This window comes from Heterodontus francisci, chromosome 3 (assembly GCF_036365525.1).
Source record: "Heterodontus francisci isolate sHetFra1 chromosome 3, sHetFra1.hap1, whole genome shotgun sequence".
NCBI classification, from domain to species: Eukaryota; Metazoa; Chordata; class Chondrichthyes; order Heterodontiformes; family Heterodontidae; genus Heterodontus; species Heterodontus francisci.
Window position 1 is genome coordinate 97,327,999 of NC_090373.1, and position 22,733 is coordinate 97,350,731.

At 42.2% G+C, this 22,733-nt stretch overlaps 1 protein-coding gene across 2 annotated transcripts in view; it reads left to right on the forward strand.

The window, feature by feature from the left end:
* The window catches only part of tnfrsf21 (tumor necrosis factor receptor superfamily, member 21), a 96,487-nt gene that overhangs the window by 53,305 nt on the left and 20,449 nt on the right, over positions 1–22,733 (forward strand). Inside the window, exons 4-5 of one of the 2 annotated variants that reach the window (XR_010971271.1) lie at positions 1,158–1,423; positions 8,530–8,915. Coding sequence is in view for 1 of the 2 variants with exons in the window: in XM_068024958.1 (XP_067881059.1) it covers positions 1,158–1,423 (266 nt within the window). In the remaining variant the exon portion in view is untranslated. The remainder of the gene's footprint in view (positions 1–1,157; positions 1,424–8,529; positions 8,916–22,733) is intronic. The other variant, XM_068024958.1, reaches the window with a different exon arrangement.

Here is a 22,733-nt window from a genome sequence, read left to right on the forward strand (position 1 = left end):
GACATCAATATAGGGGGCATGATCAAGAATTTTGCAGAGACACAATGATTGGCCATGTGGTAGATAGTGAGGAGGATAGCTGTAGGTTGCAGGAAGAGATCTATGTACTGGTCAGGTGAGCAGAAAAGTGGCAAATGGAATTCAACCCAGAGAAGTGTAAGGTGATGCATTTGGGGAGGTCAAACAAGGCAAAGGAATACACGATTAATGGGAAAATACTGAAGTGTAGAGGAAGTGAGGGACCTTGGAGTGAACGTTCACAGATCCCTGAAGGTAGTAGGACAGGTTGAAAAGGTGGTTAAGAAGGCGTATGGAATCCTTTCCTTTATTAGCCGAGGTATAGAATACAAGAGCAGGGAGGTTGTGCTGGAACTGTATAGCTCATTGGTTAGGCCACAACTTGAGTACTGTGTGCAGTTCTGCTCGCCTCATTACAGAAGGGATGTAACTGCACTAGAGAGGGTACAGGGGAGATTTACGAGTAGGCTGGGGTTGGTCTCCTTGGAACAGAGAAGGCTGAGGAGAGATTTGATTGACGTACAAAATCATGAGGGGCCTGGATAGAGTGAATGTGAAGGGCCTATTTACCTTAGCAGAGAGGTTAGTGACTCGGGGGGCATAGATTTAAAATGATTGGTAGAAAGATTAGAGGATGGATGAAAATTTTTTTTTCACCCAGACGGTGGTAGGGGTCTGGAACTTACTGCCTGAAAGGGTAGTAGCGGTAGAAAACCTCAACTCGTTTAAAAGGTGTCTGGATATACACCTCAAGTGCAGTAACCTGCAGGACTATGGACCTAATGCTGGAAGGTAGGATTAGCTTGGGTGGCTCGTTTTTTTTGGCTGGCGCAGACACGATGGGCCAAGTGGCCTCTTTCTGTGCCATAAACTTTATATGATTCTATGATATCAAGTAAACTGAAACTACCTGTATGTATTTCTCAACTGCTTGCATTGAAACTCGTTAAGTTGATAGGTTTCTACATGTGTGAAACATTTAGTTTACTGAAGAGGTTTGAGAGACTGTTAAAGTTTTTTTTGCCTGTTAGGGCTTAAGCTCAGTTGCACATTTTGAAAGAATTGTAAATTGTGTCACTAACAGCACAATGAGCAAATTTTAGAAGCTATCACTAACTAGTTCATATTCTTTAAATTAGGTGTCGACATTCTGAAACTTGTGGCAGCGCAGATTGGGAGCCAGTGGAAGGACATATATCAGTTTCTTGCCAATGCAGCTGAACGAGAAGTAGCAGCTTTCTCCAATGGGTATTCAGGAGATCAGCAACGAGCGTATGCAGCCTTACAACACTGGACCATCCGAGATCCTGAAGCTAACCTAGCAAAACTCATTAGTGCTCTTCGTCGCTACAAGCGCAATGACGTGGTGGAGAACATCAGAGGATTGATGGAAGATACCTCCCAGGTATGTGCCCAGTCAGAGCAACTTTAACTTATTACTTGATGGCAACTTAAACTCTGCAGGGGTATAAAAACAAAGAAAATTACAGCACAGGAACAGGCCCTTCGGCCCTCCAAGCCTGCGCCGATCCAGATCCTCTATCTAAACATGACGCCTATTTTCTAAGGGTCTGTATCTCTTTACTTCCTGCCCATTCATGTATCTGTCTAGATACATCTTAAAAGATGCTATCGTGCCCGCGTCTACCACCTCCGCTGGCAACGCGTTCCAGGCACCCACCACCCTCTGCGTAAAGAACTTTCCACGCATATCCCCCCTAAACTTTTCCCCTCTCACTTTGAACTCGTGTCCCCTAGTAATTGAATCCCCCACTCTGGGAAAAAGCTTCTTGCTATCCACCCTGTCTATACCTCTCATGATTTTGTACACCTCAATCAGGTCCCCCCTCAACCTCCGTCTTTCTAATGAAAATAATCCTAATCTTCTCAACCTCTCTTCATAGCTAGCGCCCTCCATACCAGGCAACATCCTGGTGAACCTCCTCTGCACCCTCTCCAAAGCATTCACATCCTTTTGGTAAATTGGCGACCAGAACTGCACGCAGTATTCCAAATGTGGCCGAACCAAAGTCCTATACAACTGTAACATGACCTGCCAACTCTTGTACTCAATACCCCGTCCGATGAAGGAAAGCATGCCGAATGCCTTCTTGACCACTCTATTGACCTGTGTTGCCACTTTCAGGGAACAATGGACCTGAACACCCAAATCTCTCTGTACATCAATTTTCCCCAGTACTTTTCCATTTACTGTATAGTTCACTCTTGAATTGGATCTTCCAAAATGCATCACCTCGCATTTGCCCGGATTGAACTCCATCTGCCATTTCTCTGCCCAACTCTCCAATCTATCTATATTCTGCTGTATTCTGACAGTCCCCTTCACTATCTGCTACTCCACCAATCTTAGTGTCGTCTGCAAACTTGCTAATCAGACCACCTATACTTTCCTCCAAATCATTTATGTATATCACAAACAACAGTGGTCCCAGCACGGATCCCTGTGGAACACCACTCGTCACACGTCTCCATTTTGAGAAACTCCCTTCCACTACTACTTTCTGTCTCCTGTTGCCCAGCCAGTTCTTTATCCATCTAGCTAGTACACCCTGGACCCCATGCAACTTGACTTTCTCCATCAGCCTACCATGGGGAACCTTATCAAACGCCTTACTGAAGTCCATGTATATGACATATACAGCCCTTCCCTCATCAATCAACTTTGTCACTTCCTCAAAGAATTCTATTAAGTTGGTAAGACATGACCTTCCCTGCACAAAACCATGTTGCCTATCACTGATAAGCCCATTTTCTTCCAAATGGGAATAGATCCTATCCCTCAGTACCTTCTCCAGCAGCTTCCCTACCACTGACGTCAGGCTCACCGGTCTATAATTACCTGGATATGTATCGTATGTGATCAAGTGAAACTTTCTAAGGGAAAGATTTTTATTTTGAAGTACATGTCAAGTTTTAGCCAAGAAGCGTTTTAGTAATTTTGGGAGTAAGAAGGTAGGTCAGGCTGAGTTTCCTTGCATGGAATGCAATAATTATAGAATTCTAGCTGGAAAAGCTAGTGAAGCAGACTCTTATAAATAGGTTTAAGAAGCAACTAGGTGCCTTTCTAGAGAGAGAGAGAGAAGGATTCAACGAGTATGAGAATGACTGACTTCAGTAGCATGATTCAGATCAAAGTAGCAGGCTTGTTGGACTTGATATTCGCTCTGCCGCCCCACTTTCTATTAATGAAACTATATGTTTTTGGTGCAGTTCCACAGGTGCTGATAGGTTCCTTGTCTTGCATGAGTATAGTCAGCTAATTTGAGGAAAACTGAGCCAAATCCTATCCTCATTTGGGTTCACTGCTTATGTGTGTATACTGAATTTAAAATGTCCTGTTTTTTAAAATCTTGTGTAAGCTTCTTGTCTTTCAACTAAATACTTACTAATTGTTCTGGGGTACCTTTCGACAATGAAGGTATGAAAACAGGCATGTTTGGGTAGAAGAAGTAAATCCGACTTGTAACTTATTGGCAGATATATGAAGCAGCATCTGCTGTACAATTTATTGGGTGTCATATGAAGCAACTGTGCTTCATTTTATCACCATATTCTAGATTGGGAAATTAACAATTTGATTTGAACTTTTTCGTAATGTTCCAGTTGGTAGCATTCTGCAGGGAGGGAAGGGAAGAGAAAATATTCATCATTTGTTTTTTATTTTCTGCTGTAAAAGCCCTGCAATATGATGGATAGACCTTAGAATCAGTAGGTATTCTCATTGATAAGTAAATATGACAGCAGCAACTTGTATTTATGTAGTGCCTTTAACATAAAACATCTTAAAAGTGCTTCACAGGAGTGCTATCAAGCAAAATTTGATACAAAGCCACACAAATGTTTAGGACAGGTGACCAAAATCTTGATTGAAGAGGTAGATTTTAAGGAGCATCTTAAAGGAGGAGAGAGACGTGGAGAAATTTAGCGAGAGAATTCCAGAGCTTAGAGTCTAGGTCGCAGAAGGTATGGGCACCAATGATGGAGTGATTAAAATTGGGTATGTGCAAGAGGATGGAATTGGAGGTGCGCAGAGATCATGAAGGATTGTAGGCTGGGAGAGGTTACAGAGATAATTGGCAGGGGGAGGTGGGGGGGAGGTAAAGAGTGGTGGGCTGAGAAAACATGGAGGGATTTTAAAAAGAGGATAAGAATTTTAAAAATTGATACATTGTTGGACCAAGAACCCATGGTGGTAAGCGAGCACAATGGTGATGGGTGAACAGGACTTGGGAGTTCAGAAATGGTAGCAGAGTTTTGGATGAGTGCATGTTTATTTTGGATGGGAGGCCTGCCAGGAGAGCATTAGAATAGTCAAGTCGAGAGATAACAATGGCTTGGATACGGGTTTCAGCAGCAGAAGAGGCAGGGGTGAAATCAGGCAATATTATGGAAGTGGAAGTAGGCCGTCTTGGCGACAGAGTGGTTATGTAGTCGGAAGCTCATCTTCGGGTCGAGTACTATTGATAGCAAGGTTACCAAAGGATTGGTTCAACCTCTCAGTTGCCAGGGTGAGGAATGGAATTAGTGGTAGGGTTGGAAGATAGATGTCTCACTATGGTTACTTTATAGTATAGGAAAAGACCATTCTTAATGAGTTGAAGTTCAAAAAACAGAATAGATTACCATCTTTCAGATAAGCCATGAAACGGGAGCCCCCATTGCCATTCCTGGTGAAAGTAAAAGATCCCGTGGCACTAGTTGAAGAATAAATCAATCTTAGAATCATATAGCACAGAAGGAGGCCATTCAGCCCATTGTATCTGTGCTGTCTTGAGGGAACTGTTCAATTAGTCCCACAGTCCTGCAAAATTTTCCCTTTTTTAAGTTTTTTTTTATATAGCCAAGTCACCCAGAAAAGCAAGGGACTCTTCAGAATGTCCTGGTCAGCATTTATCCCCCAACCAATATCACTAAAACTGATTATCGGGTCTTATCTGATTGCTAGACTTTCCTGTGCCCAAATTGTCAGCTGAGTTTCCCAACATTATAAGAGTGATTGGTCTTCAAAAATACTTCATTAGTTGTGAGATGCTTTGGGATGTCATGAGGTTGCGAAAGGTGGTGTTTAAATACAAGTTATCTATAGTCTTCCTTTCCCTCAATTTATTGTGTCAGCAAATGCCTTTTCTACTTGCCAAGTTTACTTGTGCCTTCTACCTTGATCTGTTTCTGTCGAGTTTCCATTCCAAATCTTCACTATTCTTTGTGTCAATTGTTCAATTTCTTGATCTTGTTGAAGAATTTGAATACCTCCAGAGGATTCCCTCTCACTCTCTTCTGAACAAACTCATCTCTGTCGCCTCTCCTTGTAGATCAGCTGTCCTCTGCCAAGGTCCTTTGCTGCCCTTTTCCTAGCATCATGATATTCTTATATGGTGACTAGAACTGTAGAGTACGCTAGATGAGGACAAACCTGTATGGGCTCAGTATCACTCCTTGAGATTTATGTTCTAAGCAGTATATAGCTTAAATGCCTCATCAAAAGGAGCTGTTGAGTTTGTTGAATATTCATATTACTAACAGCAAATCTTGAATTTACTAATCTCTTGACTACTGAAGTAGAGCATTAGGAATAACCCAACTACAACAAGTTTCATCTTTATTCAACGCTCGCTTTTTTCCAGAGTATAAATATAAAGAAAAGGAACATCTAATTCCAGATAACTCGATTTTGGGCATTTCATGTGAATCACTGGTGATGCTTACCATTAAAATTTACCTAAATTATGGTTACAGTCTTGTAAGAGGTTCAAAGCTCTAATGTAAAGGAGAAGCTTAGGAAAAAGTGGAATGGCGTGAATAGTTGAACTGGAAAGTCGCCATGTTTTTGGCCCGCTACCAACAATTTACTGCTGAACTCTTAGCATTTGTCCTGCATGAAAGGACATGTATTGTTCCTTTATAAATATTCACATGATTAGTTTTTGTGCTGCATCATCGTGCTTTGGTTCTTCAAATTAAGGCATTTAGATAGTTATATATGATTAAAAATATATAATTGGTATGTTAGGATCTTGTTAAAATTTGTAGTTTGTGTGTCAATATCTTTGTTCATTGTTCTGTCATTTGCACTATTATAAGTATCTTGGACCTTTTCTGCTACCATTTTTATTGAGTGATCTCCCTTCCCCCCCGCATTTCAATGGTTTCAACCTTGTTCTGAACCGCATAGCTTTGTGTTCCTGCAACAGCTTTGATGTTGCTCAATTTGAATTTCTTTCATTACATAAAAGTGTGTTTTCTAATCCAAAATTCAAATTACCAGTGTACCTTCAACAGCTTTTGATGTGAAAAACAGTTCTTTTGCATTTGTATTTGAAGCCAATATTGAAGATATCTATGTTTTACAGGATTCTGCAGCAGCATGGCATTTGGTATATTTGTTCACCATTGTGAATTGTACTTTTGTAGTTTGGATGACTTTGTTTTGAGATTTGTTACGTCAAAGGAACTAGCAGAACTTTTGAAACATGACCACCGTTCTTCTGAATTCTGATATTCTGTCACATCATATTTCTCCTACTACAGGGAGTTGATAAACACAATGACATAGAAAATGTAAGACTTATACCAAATGTCTTTGTCATGCCAGAAACTGGAAATTTCTTTACAAGCTATAAAACCTGATTAATTCTGAGACATTCAAATGAAGGTTCATCACCTATTACTGGTTTTCTTTTTGTACGTATGATGTATTTAATTTCCTGTAGCTTTGCACACTGACAAAAGTTCTTCATTTTCAGAGGTTTCTAGAGATTCAAAGAATTGCTTTTTAACTAGGCTCACAAGGTGAAACTTGTAAACTAACAGACCAACTAGATCAGTGCAGTTACTGTGAAATCTTCTGTTGCCGTCAGGTCAGGATCCAAACTGATGAATATCACAGAATCATAGAATGGTTACAGTACAGAAGGAGACCATTCAGCTTATCATGTCCATGCTGGCTCTCTGCAAGAGCAACTCGCCTAGTCCCACTCCCTTTTCACTCTATCCCTGCAGATGTCATTTGAAGAGAAAACATTACTCCAAACAGCTAGTCCATCATGGATGTCCTTGGCACAGATTAGAAGATAAGCCCAAGCCATTCTGCTCTTTGGTTATCTAGGCCTGACAATTTGAGAGTTCCGAGCAGGGTCTGCCTAAATATCTACAGTTAAGGGATATTGAATCCTTTTGAGAATGTTGTAGTATGATCCAAGGATTTGGAAAGCACCATTCACCTTGAAAGCTAGAACACCTATGGCATCTGAAACTCCAGTCTGTCCACTTCAGGCTGCTATACACATTACTGTATCCAAAGGCAAATAGGCTTCCTTTTGGACTGTAGGAGTTTGCTGAGGATTCAACAGATGCAGAAAAGGTAGGCCAATAAGGAACTGGAGATCTTTATCTTTGATATTTCAGACCAATAAACCCTTCAGCAATCTGGTGCTCTGAGCTGATTTGAACCATTAGATTAGGTCCCAATATCAATTTCTGTACCAATTTGGTATTCTAATCATGTGAAAATTGGACAAATCAGCAATAATATTAGCTCAAATATGTGTAGTAATTGAAATTTCTAACTTAGATTTTTTTTTCTGAACTGGCACTCTTTGGGGCAAATATATGATTTACCCTGCTTCTTGTCTATCAAATATGGCTTAGAATTAAGTGTCCCACAAGCATGAGTGGGAGAAGGTTACCTACCCAAAAGATTATAAGGGTTAGTGTTCATGGTAATCTTCCTCCCTTTCCTTCATTTATCATTTCCTGTCCCCCCCAAAAAAAATGAATGAATGGTGGCAATAACTATTTGTGTGTGACCACTAAACAATGTTCAAAGAATGAAGAATACCAAGCCTACAATGAAATGTTATCTTGTTGGCCATCACTCATGAAAGTGACCAATGCAAGGATCATCTCATTAATTCACAATTATTTGAAATGTTTGCATCTCTAACAAGAGAACTAGTGAATGCTTGCAGTAGGTGGATTTTATGAATACTAATTTCTGAATATCTTTTCATTGCGAATGTACATTTGCTTCTTAAGAAAGCAGCCTAATTTACCATAAGATATCATTGGAGTCCTTTCACAAGTGTTTTTCCCTTTTGCAACTGAAGTATTCTAGTGAAAGTAGCACATTATGTACTATTGACAAAGGTAATGAAATGCACACCCACAGAAAATTTGAGATGGGTGAGACTGGAAATTATAAATGAATTTCTGGCTGAGTCTAGGAAAATGATGCAAATCATTCAAACTATAATTCTTTTGGATAATTGAACTTGGGCTTATGAAAGCTGCTTTTGTACATTCATTTCTTTTGGGGATGACATTTGCCAGTGATTTCATATTTATACCATTCATTTCCCTTCCATTGTTTTTAGTGAACTGCATGGTTTGTGATCCCCAGAGCAAGTTACCTCTAATTCATTGTACCTCTAGTTTAATCTGTGTTGCATTTGAAACAAAACTTTTTTCTAACTCAAATACCGATTTGTCAAGGGGCAGAATTCAGCCATGGAGACAACAGAGGAACTGGACATTGGAATGGAACCAACTTCTGCCTTTTTTGATGGATGTTACAATAAATCCAGAAGGGAGTGTGTGAGCAGTTTTTCCCCTACTTGACCCCTGTCTCAAGACCAGTTTGGGATGAGTTGGCAGAATGGTTTGCAGGCTTCCCTGAAAATCTGCCAGATATACCCCTGCAGTAGCCAGTGGCATGTACATGTGCAGCAAGCAAGTACCAGATGATCAATTGGCAGTATAATTGGAAGCCCAACATCAAGGGACTACCAGAGAAGATTTTCATTCTTCAGTCCAATCGACCTTTGACTCCCATCCACAAAGCAGCAAGGAAAGCTCCAACATTCTAACTGTTCTGCGAGGTGGGTGCCCCCCCACCCGTAGCGACACTGCTCGTGTGGGTGCCTGTTCCTAATTTGATGACGCTATTCCTGAGATTTTAAATGAGGTGTTTTTGAGATAGAGGAGCAGGTAGAAGTTATTCCCAGCTGCTAGAATTTTTGCTGTTTTATGGAGAAACAGATTGGCAGTGTGACTTTGGTATGTGATATTTGATCTTTTGTACAAGTTTTGAATTGTATTGCAGCAGTACCTAATTTCTATATCTGACCATTCTTAATGGAAGTGATTACTTGTATATCAGAAAACATCAGTAGTCTTGCATCTTGATATTTGTGATTGTCAAAGTGAAGGGTATCAGTGCTGAGGAAATTAAGCTGCTTTCTGCTTTGAGCATTCAGTATGTCCCAGCTTCTGGCATGAGCTGTGCCTGATGCAGCATGAAGCTTCCTCCACCTTATCCCAACAATATGTCTGACATTGGGTGGACATTCCACATTGTTATCAATTTGAATTTTTGACTTTAATTTTTATTTCATTCTTGGGTTATCAGCATTGTGAGCAAAGCCAGAATTTGTTTCCCATCTCTAGTTGCCCCTGTGAAGGTTATGGTAAACCAGCTTCTTGTATCATTAAAGTTTGTGTGGTGAAGGTACTTTTACAGTGCTGTTAGTTATCAAGTCCAAGGATTTTTGACCCAGTGACCATGAAGAAACAACAATATATGTCCAAGTCAGGAAGATGGGTGGTGTACTTGGAGGTGATTTATGTTCCATTGCTTACTGCCCTTTTACCTCCGAGGTGTTGAGGCTGAGAGGTTCTGTTAACGAAAACTTGCCGCAGTGCATCCTGTAAATGGTGCACATTGCAGTCACTGGGCACCAGTGATGGAGTGAATGTTGAAGGTGGTGAATGGGATGCTGATCAAGTTGGCTGCTTTGCTCTGGATGATGTTGAGCTTCTTGTGTTGCAGCTGCACCCATCCAGGTCAGTGGGGAGCATTCCATCACACTCCTGACTTGTGCCTTGTCAGTGATTGGGAGGCTTTGGAGAGTCAGGAGGTGAGCAACTTGCTGCATTTTACCCAGCCTCTGACCTGCTGTTGTAGTCACAGCATTTATGTGGCTGGTGCAGTTGACTTTCTGGTCAATGGTGATCTAAAGAATGTTAATAGGGGCTTCGGTGATGGTAATGCCATTGTATATCATGATGGTGGTGGCTAGACTCTTTTGTTAGAGATGGTCATTGCCTGGTACTTGTGCGGCACAAATGTCATTTGCCACAATCAGTGTGAAAGATAAGGCTGAAGCATTTACAACAATTTTCAGCCAGAAGTGCCGAGTTGATGATCCACCTCTGCCTCCTCCTGAAGACCCCAGCATCACAGATGCCAGACTTCAGCCAATTCGATTCATGCTATCAAGAAATGTCTGAAGGCACTGGATACTGCAAAAGCTATGGGCCCTGACAATATTCTGGCAATACTACTGAAGACCTGTGCTCCAGAACTTGCCGCGCCCCTAGCCAAGCTGTTCCAGTACAGCTACAACACTGGCATCTACCCTGCAATGTGGAAAATTGCCCAGGTATGTCCTGTACACAAAGCAAGACAAGTCCAACCCGGACAATTACCGCCCCATCAGCCTACTCTCAATCATCAGTAAAGTGATGGAAGGTGTCATCAACAGTGCCATCAAGCAGCACTTGCTTAGCAATAAACTGCTCAGTGACGCTCAGTTTGGGTTCCGCCAGGGCCGCTCAGCTCCTGACCTCATTACAGCCTTGGTTCAAACATGGGCAAAAGAGCTGAACTCGAGGTGAGGTGAGAGTGACTACCCTTGACATCAAGGCAGCATTTGACCAAGTATGGCATCAAGGAGCCCGAGCAAAACTGAGGTCAATGGGAATCGGGGGGAAAACCCTCCGCTGGCTGGAGTCTTACTTAGCGCAAAGAAAGATGGTTGTGGTTGTTGGAGGTCAATCATCTGAGCTCCAGGACATCACTGCAGGAGTTCCTCGGGGTAGTGTCCTAGGCCCAACCATCTTCAGCTGCTTCATCAATGACCTTCCTTCAATCATAAGGTCAGAAGTGGGGATGTTCGCTGATGATTGCACAATGTTCAGCACCATTCGTGACTCCTCAGATAGTGAAGCAGTCCGTGTAGAAATGCAGCAAGACCTGGATAACATCCAGGCTTGGACTGATAGGTGGCAAGTAACATTCGCGCCACACAAGTGCCAGGCAATGACCATCTCCAACAAGAGAGAATCTAACCATCTCCCCTTGACATTCAATGGCATTACCATCGCTGAATCCCCCACTATCAACATCCTAGGGGCTACCATTGACCAGAAACTGAACTGGAGTAGCCATATAAATACCGTGGCTACAAGAGCAGGTCAGAGGCTAGGAATCCTGTGGCGAGTAACTCACCACCTGACTCCCCAAAGCCTGTCCACCATCTACAAGGCACAAGTCAGGAGTGTGATGGAATACTCTCCACTTGCCTGGATGGGTGCAGCTCCAACAACACTCAAGAAGCTCGACACCATCCAGGACAAAGCAGCCCGCTTGATTGGCACCCCATCTACAAACATTCACTCGCTCCACCACCGACGCACAGTGGCAGCAGTGTGTACCAGCTACAAGATGCACTGCAGCAATGCACCAAGGCTCCTTAGACAGCACCTTCCAAACCCGCGACCTCTACCAACTAGAAGGACAAGGGCAGCAAATGCATGGGAACACCACCACCTGCAAGTTCCCCTCCAAGTCACACCATCCTGACTTGGAACTATATTGCCGTTCCTTCACTGTCGCTGGGTCAAAATCCTGGAACTCCCTTCCTAACAGCACTGTGGGTATACCTACCCCAAATGGACTGCAGCGGTTCAAGAAGGCAGCTCACCACCACCTTCTCGAGGGCAATTAGGGATTGGCAATAAATGCTGGCCTGGCCAGCGATGCCCACATCCCATGAATGAATTAAAAAAAAAACTTACCAGTCCAAACCTAGATGTTGTCCATATCTTGCTGCATGTGGGCATGGACTGCTTCATTATCTAAGGAATTGCGAATGGCATGGAACACTGCATTATACTTGTTCCCAGTAGGTACTGAGTTTAGTCCAGGATGGATCCTACCTTGTGTGCTGACCCATTGCACCAATTCTGTGTTAGTTCATGCAATCAAAAACCTGTTTTATACATAGTTGCTTTAGATTGCAATTCATAAACTTGCATAGTAGTTAAACATTCCTCCTTGTATTTTGTAAAGCATGTTAAAGTAGAATCTCTTCCTTCTAAAGGTAAGTGTGTATAGTTTTATCTTTCACCATGCAAATGAATTAAAATAGACTTAAGTGGTGTCATTTGTGCAGTGAAGTCATGTTTACCTTGGTCTAAAGTGCTTGTTTTGATGTCAACAGGGCTGAGTTTTAGGTTGATCTACAGTCACTGTTGAAATAGAAATTCTGTTTCCAAGTGATGTAAGAAGCACCAGGTGCAAGCAAATTGGTTTCGACAAGGAAGAAGTCATGTATGTGTTTATAGGGCGTGGCAAGAAGACTGCATTGTTAGAGAAACAGATTGGCTGTGCGGCTTTTGCAAGTCTCTTGCTATGGTGAAATACATTAAATTTCCTGTAGCAAAAACAGGCAGAAGGAGAGCAGAGTAGTACAGCTAGAGCCTAGCTAAGTTCTTGTTGAAAAATTAGGATCATCAAAATGTTCATGTTCTGCTATAATGTTTTAAATATGAAAATATTTTAAAATGCCCATGATTCACAGTGCAAACTCTTATAATGTGACCTCACTAAGACCTGATTCTGTTCGTCTGTTTCACTCTTGTGCTTTATGTGTATGTGTCTCACTCAGGCTTGCATATATGTGTGCGCAATCTCTTTCCTCCCCTGCCCAGCTTTCCTGCAAGATACACTCCTTTCTCTGGGTGTGTCTTTCTTTTTCCACACTGCCTATACCCTTTGCTCAACCGCCTTTCTCCCCCCCCCCCCCCCCCCACTGTTTTTCACTCTAAATGTTTTTCCTTTTGTATGCTACTTTGTGTTTCTGTAATAGTTTCAGTAATAATTTCTGTACCTCACTGTTTCTCCAGCTCACTGAGCACTTGCAGTCAGGAGGAAAGAGGAAGAGAGACAAATACGCAATCAGTCTATTTTGCAATATGTTTTTCTCAATAATTCTGTCATAACTGGAGCTCAACCTTCTGTCTTTGTTTCTGCCTTTCTCTCGGTGTTTGGTTTTTGAATTTCTGTAATATTATCTGTCCCTGATTCTCCCTGGTTTCTCTGATCCTTATCCATGACATGTTTATTTTCAGTCAGTCTCTTTTTTTATTTCGCCTCAAAGTCTATGCTGCATTCCCTCACAACCCCATACTGTTGCCCAGCGGCTCTGCTATTGAAATGCAATTAAATTAAAATTCAAAATCTCTGAATTCAGTGCCCACCCGAAATGTTTCCACACTGTTTAATCTGTATATTTCCTTTACTTACGATTTATGTGCTCACGTTTTAATTCCATTGTTTTACTCTTTTTTTTCTCTTGCATGTCTCATTTTTTTCCCTCCTGCTCCTTTTTGTTTTTCATTCAGAGCAGGGGAGTTATCCTGAGTGGCCTGGCCGATGTTTATCCCTCATGTAACATCAATAAAACAGATTATCTGGTCATTATCACATTGTTGTTTCAGACCTTACCATGTGCAAATTGGTTGCACGTTTCCTACATTACATCAGTAACTGCACTTCAAAATTGTCTTTGGCTATAAAGCGCCTTGGACATCCTGAGGTCATGAAAGATGCTATATAAATGCAATTATCTGTGTGCGTGCTCCCCCTTTTCACAATCATGGAATTGTTACATTGCAGAAGGAGACCATTCAGCCCATCATGCCTGCACCGGCTCTCATGAGCATTTCACCAAGTGCCACTCCCTACCTTCTCCCTGTAATCCTACACATTCTTCCGTTTCATCTAAGTTCTCTCCTCCCTCCCCCTCCCCCTCCCAGTTGAACTCCTATGTACATTTTATTTGTTTATATGTCAACCCTTCAATTGGTTCCCCAAATTTAATCAGCTCAGTGAAAATCATGAAATACAGAGGTATGGTCGACTCAGCCTTCTGTATGCCAAAAGAGCTGTGGTACTGCAGTAGCCTGCATTTCCTTCATTGAAATCTTTGGTATTAATACTGAAGTTAATTGCTTTAAACTTTTTTAATTTTAAAAATTATGAATGTAAAACACAGGATATAATTATCATGCCAACTATACATATTCCTCCATGTCAGAAACTTTAAAAAAAAAAGAAACTTTTTTTTTTCATTTATTCATTCAGAAGATGTGGGCATCGCTGGCAAGGCCAGCATTTAATGCTCGTCCTTATTTGTCCTTGAAGATGGTGAGCCGCTGTCTTGAACTGCTGTAGTCCATGTGGATGAAGACTCCCACAGTGTTAGGGAATTCCAGGATTTTGACACAGCAATGATGAAGCAACAGTGATATATATCCAAATCAGGGTGATTTGTAACTTGGAGGGGATCTTGGAGGTGGTGGTGTTTCCATGTTTCTGCTGCCCTTGTTCTTCTTGGCAGTAGAGGTTGTGCGTTTGGGAGGTACTGTTGAAAACTTCTTTGTGATTTGCTGCAGTGCATCTTGTAGATGGTACACACTGCAGCCATGTTGCGCTGGTGGTGGAGGGAGTGAATGATTAAGGTGGTGGGTGGGGTGTTGATCAAGAGGTCTGCTTTGTCCTGGCTGGTATCGAGCGTCTCTTGAATGTTGTTGCATCTGTACTCATCCAGGCAAGTGGAGAGTATTCCATCACACTCCTGACTTGTGCCTTGTCAGTATTGGGAAGACTTTGGGGGTGGGGGGTTAGGAGGTGAGTCACTCGCATTAGAATATTCAGCTTCTGACCTGTTTGTAAAGCCGTAGTATTTACATGGTTGGCAGTTTCTGGGCAATGGTGACCCCCAGCTTATTGATTGTGCGAGATGTAATGGTCAAGTGAATGTCTATTGGAGGAGGTTATACTCCCTTTATCTCTTGTTGGAGATGGTCATTGCCTGGAACTTGTGTGGCACAAACGTTATTTGCCACTTGTCAGCCCAAGCTGGGAGCAGGCACAGACTTCGGTGTCTGAGGAATTATGAATGGAACTGAGCACTGTGCAGTCAGTTTTGATCTTCTGATGGAGGGGAGCTTACTGAAGCAGCTGAAGATGCTTGAGCCTGGGCCACTGTCCTGAGGAACTCTTAAAACAATATTCTGTGGCTGAGATGATTGGCCTCCAACAGCCATAACCTTTGTGCCAGGTATTACTCCAACCAGTGGAGTGTTTTCCCACTGACTTCAGTTTTTCTAGGGCTCTTTACTTGGTCAAATGCTGCCTTAATGTCTCACCTCGTTTCTGAAATTCAGCTCTTTTGTCCTTGTTTGGGCTAAGGTTGTAATGAGTTCTGGAGTCGAATAATCCAAGCTGAGCATCAATGAGCAGGTCCTAGGTGAGTAAGTGCTGCTTGATGGCACTGTTGATAACGTCCATCACTTTGATGATCGAGAGTAGTTTGATGGGGCGGTAATTGGTCGGACTGGATTTGTCCTGCTTTTAGTGGACAGGGCCTACTTGGGCAATTTTCCACATTATCTGGTAGATACCACTGTTGTAAGCTGTACTGGAACAGCTTGGCTAGGGATGCGGCTAGTTCTGGAGTCCAAGTCTTCAGTACTTCAGTCGGGATCTTGTTATGACTTATAGCCTTTGCTGTATTCGGTGCCTTCAGTCGTTTCTTGATATCACATGGAGTGTGTCACGTTGGCTGAAGATTGATGGTGGGGACCTCGGGAGGAGACCGAGATAAATCATCAATTGACACTTATAGTTGAAGATAGCTGTGATCGTTTCAACCTTGCATTTTGCACTGACGTGCTGGGCTGTCCCATCATTGAGTATGGGGATGTTCATAGACCCTCCTCCACTAGTTAGTTCATGAACTGCCCACCTCTATTCGTGACTGGATATGGCAGGGCTGCAGAGCTTTGATCTGATCAATTGGTTGCGAGGTAATTTAGCTCTGTTTCTAGCGTGCTGCCTCTGTTGTTTAGCATGCATGTAGTCCTGTATTGCAACTTCACCATTTTGGCAGCTCCTTCAGGTATGCCCAGTGCTGCTCTTCTACACTCCTCATTGAACTAGGGTGGTTCCCTTGGCATGATGCTAATTGTACAGTGAGGGATATTCAAGGCCATGAGACTACAGATTGTAGTGAGATATAATTCTGCTGCTGGTGATGGCCCACAGCACCTCATGAATGCCCAGTTTGAGCTGCTGGATGTGATCAGAATCTATCCCATTTACCATGGTGGTAGTGCCACACAACATGGAGTCTGTCCTCTGTGAAGACAGGACTTGGTCTCCGCAAGGGCTATGGGTTGGGCACTTCTACCAGTACAGTCATGGACACATGCATCTATGACCGGTAGTTTGCTCAGGACAAGATCAGGTTGGTTCATTCTCTCACCACCTGCCGCAAGCTTGGGGGCTCTGTCTTTCAAGACACAGCACCTCAGTAGTGGTACTGCCAATCCTCTATATACAGCAATAATCTGAAATTCATGAGTTTGTAAGGGCAGTGTGGATATTACTCTATAAGGTAATGTTAAGCCAAAAGTTTTAATGTTCATGGAAACAGGATGCCAAAATGAATTGTACAAAATTTTGATAGCCATGCATACCATTTTGTACAACTGTAATTATATTCCAACTGTGAAATATTATAGATGGCCAAGTTATGAAAATTTGACAACTTTTGTCAGGAAATTCTTTTCTGCACTCCTCTTCAGTTCATTTTCAGTTGCTTCAGTCTTCATCGACCTTTCCTATAAAATTAGATATTAACTGTACGTTCGTAATCATCTGTCACTGCTTTCTCTTACTACTTCATATAAGCGTCACCTAGGTTGATTCTACAATCAGTCCTTGCCTCCTTCCTTCTAATTGCAGCCTTTGCTTAGAACTGCATTTTACTTGACTAGTTGAGATTAGGATCTTTGTATTTGAAGTATTGACGTACTTCTTCACCCCGTCTTATTTTTTTTCTTTCTCTCTGTCTTCCTCTTCCCTTCCCTGACCTTTACAATCATAAACACAGTACAGTTTGCAGTACAGAGGAAGGCCACATGACCCATTTGAATTGCTCTTTGTAGGAGTAATCCAAAAGTTGTCTTTAATCATGCTTTCTTGTTCTGCCTATATACCTTCCTTTGCTTGAAACAGGTATCAGACTTAGCTTAGTGATAGCTCTCTTTCCTCTGAGTCAGGAGGTTGTGGGTTCAAACCCCATGCCAGAGACTTGAGCACATAATGTATTTGAGGAAGTGTTGCACTGTCAGATGAGATGTGGTCCTGTCTGCTCCCTCAAGTTGATGTAAAAATCCCATGGTATTATTTAAAGAGCGGGGAGGTCTCCTCGTAGTCAAACCAATATTTATCATTCAATTAAATGCTAAAAGAATTGATCTGGTCATTTATTATACTTATTATAGTTTGCTCCTTATGCTACTTTGCTGTGGACAAATTGGCTGCCACATTTCCAACATCACATCAATTTACCTTGTTCGAGCCAATGAAATAGATTTTCTGGCTAAAGAAAGTCAAATGTTCTAATTGACTAATTTGCACAAAATTCACAGGTCATTTGTTTTTAAAACTACCAGGAATTTTAGAGAGTAAATCAACTTAATCAATTTTTAAAATCTAGGCGTTCTAGTTAATTAGAAAATTTTCTTCAGGTGCAGTGCATGTCCTCTCGTATCTGTTGACTGCATAGCAGAAGCAAGGGTAAGGAATACATAAAATGTCTTATTGTCGTGTTACTAGAAGATTTTGTTCTGTTTCATTTTTGTAATCCTTTGTTTAAAAATTTTACCATATGAATGCTTGTATGTGCTTATTGTCAAAATGATTTGAATTTGCAATCCTTGACCTCCCCACCTTTTTAACATTGTTGTTTTGCACTATTCAGTTTTGGAGTATTGCCATTGTAAATGTTTACGATGAGGAGCTGATCCTCATGGGTTGAGATTGATTCTCATAAGGCCATCAGCCAGAAAGCTTCAGTACGTGTTGCAATTTTGAAGTAAATTATTTGCACCTGCAGTACTTCTGTTTTGCATACTTTCAAGCACTTCTTTCAATCTCTAGTTACTCGGTAGAATTTGAGCTCAGACTTCAAAGGCTGAATCTATACTTTCACTTATTTTTATCAGAACAGCACAAACTTTAGTGAGTATCAACTCCATCTGTCCCAGAGGACTGGAGAATAGCCAGTGTTGTTCCTTTGTTTAAGAAGGGTAGCAAGGATAATCCAGGAAATTATAGGCCGGTGAGCCTTACGTCAGTGGTAGGGAAATTATTGGAGAGGATTCTTCAGGACAGTATTTACTCCCATTTGGAAACAAATGTTCTGATTAGCGAGAGGCAGCATGGTTTTGTGAAGGGGAGGTCGTGTCTCACTAATTTGATTGAGTTTTTTGAGGAAGTGACGAAGATGATTGATGAAGGAAGAGCAGTGGATGTTATCTATATGGACTTCAGTAAAGCCTTTGACAAGGTCCCTCATTGCAGACTGATACAAAAGGTGAAGTCACATGGGATCAGAGGGGAGCTGGCAAGATGGATACAGAACTGGCTCTGTCATAGAAGACAGAAGGTAGCAGTGGAAGGGTGCTTTTCTGAATGGAGGGATGTGACTAGTGGTGTTCCGCAGGGATCAGAGCTGTGTCCTTTGCTGTTTGTAGTATATATAAATGATTTGGAGGAAAATGTAGCTGGTCTGATTAGTAAGTTTGCAGATGACACAAAGGTTGGTGGAGTTGCGAACAGTGATGAGGATTGTCAGAGGATACAGCAGGGTATAGATCGGTTGGAGACTTGGGCGGAGAAATGGCAGATGGAGTTTAATCCGGACAAATGTGAGGTAATGCATTTTGGAAGGTCTAATGCAGGTGGGAAGTATACAGTAAATGGCAGAACCCTTAGGAGTATTGACAGGCAGAGAGATCTGGGTGTACAGGATCACAGGTCACTGAAAGTGGCAACGCAGGTGGATAAGGTCGTCAAGAAGGCATACGGCATGCTTGCCTTCATCGGTCGGGGCATAGAATATAAAAATAGGCAAGTCACGCTGCAGCTGTACAGAACTTTAGTTAGGCCACACTTAAAATATTGCGTGCAATTCTGGTCGCCACACTACCAGAAGGACGTGGAAGCTTTGGAGAGGGTACAGAAGAGGTTCACCAGGATGTTGCCTGGTCTGGAGGGCATTAGCTATGAGGAGAGGTTGGATAAGCTCTGATTAGTTTCACTGGAATGATGGAGGTGGAGGGGTGACATGATAGATGTTTACAAAGTTATAAGCGGCATGGACAGAGTGGATAGTCAGAAGCTTTTTCCCAGAGTGGAAGAGTCGGTTACTAGGGGACATAGGTTTAAGGTGAGAGGGGCAAAGTTTAGAGGGGATGTGCGAGGCAAGTTCTTTACACAGAGGGCGGTGAGTGCCTGGAACTTGTTGCCGGGGGAGGTGGTGGAAGCAGGTACCATAGAGACGTTTAAGAGGCATCTTGACAAATACATGAATAGAGGGATACGGACCCCAGAAGTGCAGAAGGTTTTAGTTTAGGCAGGCATCAAGATCGGCGCAGGCTTGGAGGGCCGAATGGCCTGTTCCTGTGCTGTACTGTTCTTTGTTCTTTCCTGTGGTTCTATGTGTCATCAATCAATATAAATTAATGTTTGATTCACTGTGACTCAGTCCAGCATTGTTTTAAGATATTGAAGGTGAGGAAATTAGCAATAGTGATGCTGTTCAAGGTCAGGGTAGTTCTCTTTGAGGTGGTCATTCCTTTGTACTTACAGTAACAGGAATGTTACTTGCCAAAGCCTGGAAAGATCTTACTGTAGATTGGTGTAGGCTGCTTCCAAATCAGAGGAGATGTGAATGGAGCTGAACACTGGTATAGTCAGCGAACAGCTCCACTCCTAATTTTATGATGGAAGGAACACCATTGATAAAGCATGATAAGATGGCTTGTGTGAGGAGGCTTACCTGGGGAACTCCTGCAATGATGTCCTGAGACTGTGATTGCCCTCCAGCAGCCATCATCATTTTTCTGTGCATCATGCACAATTCCAGCCACTGGAAGGTTATTGCTTTGACCTTCATTGAAGTCAGTTTTTCTAGGGCTGCTTGTTGTGCTCAGTTGAATGTACCCTTAATGGCAACGACTTCTACCTTTTTTTTAAAAAAAAAAGCTTAATTATGTGGTAATGTGAAATATGTAAGGATTACATATGCCCCATTCGTACAGTGTGTTTTCATGTTCTTAAAGGGTAGATAGAAGCATACTGTTTCCAGTAGTTGAGGGGTCACAAATGAGGGACCAACAGGGAATTCACGTCCATCATTAGTCATTGAGGCAGGAACTGTGTGCAAGTTCGGGATTAGGTTGCATATGTGGATAAGGGATATTGGAGTAGGGTGGGTAAATATGATTAGAATTATTTGCTTGTGTGGAGAGTAAACACTGACATAGTGGTTGGGATGAATGCCCGGTTTCCATGTTGTAACTTCTATTTATTTCTCTGTAGAATTGTTTTTTGTTCCATGCCGTATTCAATCCCTGGTGCAGAGTTAGTTGATCTCAGGTGCTGAAAGTACATTTAGCCTCAGGAGTTCCACTCCATGATATCCAGGTACTCTTGATGGAAAATTAGTTGGATAAGAATGCAACTGGCTTGTTTGCAGACTGACTCATAAGAACAGAGCAGGTCCTGGGTAATTCTGGTGCTTGTGCAGTGCATTAGCACAAGAACATTTCCTTCAGGAAATGGAGGAAAGAAGGAAAGAGCTTGCATTTATATAGCACCTTTCACGATCTGAGGATGTCCCAAACACTCTCACAGCCAATTAAGTACTTTTGAAGTGTAGTCGCTGTTATAATGTAGGAAACATGGCAGCAAGCTCCCACAAACTGCAATGTGATAGTGACCAGATCATCTGTTTTAGTGATGTTGATTGAGGGATAAATAGTGGCCAGGACACCAGGGATGACTCCCCTGCTCTTTGCAATACTGTCGGGGATCTTTTGCGTCCACTTTAGAACAGATGGGCTCTCGGTTTGAAGTCTCGTCTGAAAGACGCCACCTCTGAGTGCAGCACTCCTTCTGTGCTGCGCTGGAGTGTAAGCCTAGATTTTTGTGCTCCAGCCTCTGGAGTGAGACTTGAACCATAGCCTTGTGACTGAGGCAAGCGTACTGGCAACTGAGCCACACCTGACACTGTAGCAAGGAAATGTGTTGATTTTTGAAGACATACATAAGTACATAGGAACTAGGAGGAGGCCTTTTGGCCCTTCGAGCCTTCTGCGTCATTGTATAAGATCACGGCTGATCTAATCAAAATGTACTGTCGTATTCAGTCATGCATCTCCAGAAACAAATGACTAGTGCTTTGAATATGGTCTTGGTAAAGGTATTGAAAGTATATTTGTGGGCTTATGTTGATGAGATGTAGGAGGCCTGCAGCACAGATGTAGATCGGGTAATTACCAGCAGTTTCAGAAATAGTCCAGCTGTCGATTGCTGCCTTGTTTATTTTTGAAGTGACTTGCTGTATGCATCATCTGCTGTTTTGCTGTTGCCCAAAGCATTTATTTTAAGAAAAATATTCTCTGCTTCCGTCTGGGTTGGTCCTGACCAAAAAGTGGCTACTGTAGTTTGCAGGACTTGGATGACGAGTCAACTCCAATTACTTTATTGAGACAGAATTACTTGGGGCTTTATGTAAAATTATGATTCAGTTAAAGCTAACTAAGTTTAGTTTTAAAACTGTTAATATTTTTGTTCTCACAAGGCCATGACTCTGTTGCCATACTTCAGAGCTAAATGACATTTTGCAAATACTGAGAAGAGCTGGTTTCTGTCTCTATCTTTATGATGGAGAGTGTGTTGTTTTTGCACATGACCTTTAAAACTTGATTACACAAGCTTTTCGACTAGAGAAATATATACCTGCTGCTTAGCCTTTGAAAAGACTTACAATGCAGCTTTATTTGGATTTGGTTTACAGAATGTGCCTTGCCAGCGCATGTGCAAGCTCCGCGCGTGCGCTGAGTGATCGCCGATGTCATCTGAGCGCGTCCAAAAATTTGCCAGCTTTCCGCACCGGGGGAGTGGGATGGGAAGTGGCGATTGAGTGAAGAAAGAGTGGCAGGAGAAGTGACGAGTTGAGCCGAGAGGGAGCGAGCGAGGGAAGAAGTGGCTTTTGAGGCCGGGGTGGGGGTTGCGTGGGGGAAGAGGGGGTGTTGCGCTTTTTCAGCTGACTTTCAGACTACTGAATGGAATTTGCCAATGCAGAGTTTATTGCTTCTCTGTATGATTAAGCATTGCCGTCTTTATTACAGGCAGCTGACTGAGGCGTTGCTGACAGTGATGTTTCAGTCAATGGCACTCCATATGTGCATGTGCAGGTAGTGCGCCATCTAGTGGTTGTGTTGTCAGCAAATGCGAATTGGCTTTTTAGGAGAATGTGTCCGAAAAGAGTATCAAAGCTCTGTTGGTTTCCCAAACTTTTCTCATTTCAGCTTTATTGTACTACTTTGTTGATTTTAGCTCAAGGTGGAATTTAGTGCTTATTAGACTAACCATGTATTGTAAGATTTCCACTAAGGATCAGTGTGGAAGGGTCTGATTATTGCTTTGGCGTTAAGAATCCATAACAAAACAAGTTCTAAATTATTTTTAACTAAATAAACCAGTTCCAAAT